The sequence below is a fragment of the Rhagoletis pomonella genome, unplaced genomic scaffold (genome assembly GCF_013731165.1).
Source record: "Rhagoletis pomonella isolate Grant_MI unplaced genomic scaffold, Rhpom_1.0 Rhpom_scaffold_04348, whole genome shotgun sequence".
NCBI lineage: Eukaryota > Metazoa > Arthropoda > Insecta > Diptera > Tephritidae > Rhagoletis > Rhagoletis pomonella.
Window position 1 is genome coordinate 11,972 of NW_023462898.1, and position 3,497 is coordinate 15,468.

At 45.3% G+C, this 3,497-nt stretch overlaps 1 protein-coding gene across 1 annotated transcript; it reads right to left on the reverse strand.

Moving 5' to 3' along the window:
- Nucleotides 1-453: 453 nt before the first annotated feature.
- LOC118754670 (uncharacterized protein K02A2.6-like) lies at nt 454-2,985 on the reverse strand. The gene has a single exon (XM_036489560.1). The coding sequence runs from the start codon at nt 2,983-2,985 to the stop codon at nt 454-456; it is 2,532 nt and encodes an 843-aa protein (XP_036345453.1).
- Between the last annotated feature and the right edge of the window lie 512 nt (nt 2,986-3,497).

Below are 3,497 nucleotides of genomic sequence, written 5' to 3' on the forward strand. Positions count from 1 at the left end.
TATCATGAACACCGTTCTCAGCTAGTGCAATCTTTTCACTCAATTCGTCGTCTTCGTTGAAGTTTTTTTAGTCTCGTTGTAAGGCTGTCCTCGTCTTTTGTAACCACCAAACATGATCGAGAGTGGATAGCGACTCAGTGCGTCGACGAGCTTCAGACTGCGTCCCGGTCTGTGCTTAATGGCGTATTGAAATTCTTCAAGCAATAGTGCCCAACGTGCCACCCTAACGCACAAATCTCTCTTCAGCATGGTCATCGTGAACGCTTTGCAATCGGTGACTATTTTAAATGGAATGCCCAATAGATACACCCGGAACCTGCGCAATGAACGGACGATAGCCAAAACCTCCAGCTCGTAACTTGGATACTTTTCCTCCGCTTGAGTCGTCTTACCGCTGGCAAAATAGATTGGATGCATCAGTCCGTCTACCTCATCCTCTTGCAATAGTATCGCTCAATACCCGTCTTTAGAGGCGTCCGTGTGAAGTTCAGTCCTAGCTCCTGTTCTATATAGGCTTAGCACTGGTCGGCTGGTCAAGTACGTCTTCAGTTCATCCATAGTATGCACCCCAGCATCATCGAATTTAAAAGTAACAATTGTTCTCAACAGATTGGATAGGGGACGCGCTATTCGTGAATAGTCTGGGATAAACTTTCTAAAGTAGCCTGTTAAGCCTAGGAAGGCTTGTACTTGTCGAACAGTTGTTGGCTTAGGAAAATGCTTTACGGCTTCGATCTTCGTCTCAGACGGCTTCACCATTCCATCTTCAATGATGTGGCCCAAAAACTCGACGCGTCTTGTAAGAAACTGGCATTTCTCCAGATTGATATCGAGTCCTGCTTTCGATGCAATGCCTAACACTCGTTTCAGCCGCTCTAAACCGTCGACGTAGTCTGCATAGATGACTATTAGGTCATCCATGTATGTCAGCACGATTCCCTCACGGATGGCGTCACGAAAAACAGCGTTTATATACCTCTGGAACACCGGTGGGGAGTTGCAGAGTCCAAACGGCACGCGCAAAAACTCAAACTGCCCATCTGGCACAACGAAGGAGGTGTATTTTACGATAGCGTCTTCGACCCTTACATGGAAGAACACATTCCTCAGGTCCAAGGTACTGAACATCTTTGTGCCCTGGAGTCGATCTAGCTGATCTTCGATCAAGGGCAGCGGGAATCGATCCCTAACGATTTTTCTGTTTAAAAGCCTGTAATCGACCCAAAGCCGATGTGAACCATTCTTCTTTTTGGTAAGTACCACGGGACTGGCGTAGTCGGATGAAGATGGTCTAACTATTCCCTGGCTCTCCCACTCCGCAACCTGCTTGTTGACTATATCTCTTTCAATAGGCGACAGTCGCCTCGCCTTTTGATACACGGGCTCATTGTCCTTGAGCACAAGCCTCATGCTAACCGTCGTTTCGATCGTCTTTCTAGGCTGATACTCGGTAACTAGCTTTCGAACCTCCGCCTTCATGTCGTCGTTCTCGATGTGAGACAATCTCACCTCTTCTTTACTATCCTCTTCGCATAAATTGATTTGCATAATCTCAGCTACCTCGTCATCTTCGTCTGCATCAATGCAAATGAGCCCTTTCTTCGCATGAAAGTTCCTTTTCTCCAGAAAATCTGTTCCAATAAGAAGGCAATGGCTTGACAAGCTATCGGAAATAACGCAAATTCGTATTGGAAACAGACGCCCATCTATTTGTATTTTAGTATCAAACTCCCCAATTGCAGTATGTGAGTATGAGCCTAACCCAGCGAAGCGTAGCTTGCATCGCCGTAATGTAGGAGACCCGAGCTTTAGGTACTCATCGTAGCACATGAAAGTTAAGTCGCTAACAGTATCAATTAAGGCATCGATGACACGTTCGCCATTTGCCACGTTTTTGGTATACTGCTTCCGTGCTGTGCACGTCACAATATTTGACTGCTTTGGAACTTCTAGCTTCCGTGGACATTTGGATGCAATGTGACCATACTCATTGCAGCCAAAGCATTTCGGTCCCTGCGTCTTGACTGGACAATTAGCGCTAATATGATCCGGGTGACCACAATTGTAACAAACTCTTTTTGGACCCCCTTTGCTGTCTTCGTGTTTACCTTTCGCCGCTGCCGAACTTTTACCACCGCGTACTGAATTTATCGACCTGACCTCTGTCGATATCAATGATTCTCCTAGCTTGATCCTATCGAATGCTTCTATGAGTGACTCAGTGGAAGAGAATTGCTGCATTCTTGCCTGATTGCACAGGACGCGGTCTGGTATGCCCTCAATTAAATATTCTAACAAATCTTTACTTGGAATAGGTATGCGATTACCAATGACAATTTTATTATGCGCATAATCTCTGAATGACTCACCCTTTCTCCACAGCCTACCTTCAAATTTCTTCCGCTGCTCTATTACGCTACTTTGGGGCTTGTACATACGCTCAATCTCAGTAACCAATGAATCGAATGTCATTTCCAAATGCTCCGCTCTCGAGTGCAACCACTCGAATGCACTCTTCTTTAACTTCATGCCGATTAGTATTTTTGCTTCATCATCGCTGAGATCATGTGCCGTTTTTATGAAAATCAGTTGCCTCTTCCACACGCTCAACATATCTGGTGTCCCGTCGAATACGCCTATTAGATCCGCCAATGCTTTAATGCTCATTCTCGATATGGTGTTTTGCGAAGGTGTTATAGTACGTTGTCTGTCAAACCTGGTGTCATCTTGCTGCCGTCGCATTGAGTCATGCTCAGAATTTCGCCGTCCGCTTCCGCGTAGAAACTCATTTTCACGCTGGGTAAACTCGAGCTCGCTTCTTAATAGCTCTCTCTCACGTCTATCGAGTTCTGCCTCTTGTCGCCGTCTTTTTAGCTCAAGTTCATACTTCTTCCGCATGCATTCCTCGTTGCCTTGGCCTCCTAATTCGTCGTTGTCGCCAGTTGCACCTCCAAAACACGTTGCAATCTTCTTCATGAGCGCCATCGTTGCGCTCACTATTTTCATTCGTCCATTCCCCGGTTGGGTTATGTTCCATCAATCGAGCTATGAGTTCCGCCTTCGTACCGCTGACCGACAGACCAAGCTCTCTAGCTTTTTCCCGCAACCGGGTAGCAGTCCAATCGCAAGCACTCGGCATAATGCTTCTCGTTGACTCAGTTATAATATGGGTAAAATATACACACCAACGTTTTCCCGGACGAGCCCCCAAATGTAAAAGCAATTACTTTTATTGATGTGAAATAATGTGTAATTATTATTATACAGATTAATAGAATGAATAAATCGCCTGTGTTGTGGGAAAACGTTGTGATGTCCTCGTTCGCGCCAATTGTTCTGCTCTTCCCGCCTCATTTATTTTTCTGTCCTGTCAATCTCAGTAACGCAGGGTTGCATGGGTGGGTGCATTCCCACACTATCATTTTGCATTTCTTTTTTAAACTCATCTTTTTTGTCTAAAGATATTGGCAAATTGTTTGTAACAAAGCAAACTTGTA

Bases quoted from the DNA above. Each gene is read 5' to 3' on its own strand.
- LOC118754670 (XM_036489560.1), bottom strand. From the start codon at position 2,985: ATGGCGCTCATGAAGAAGATTGCAACGTGTTTTGGAGGTGCAACTGGC.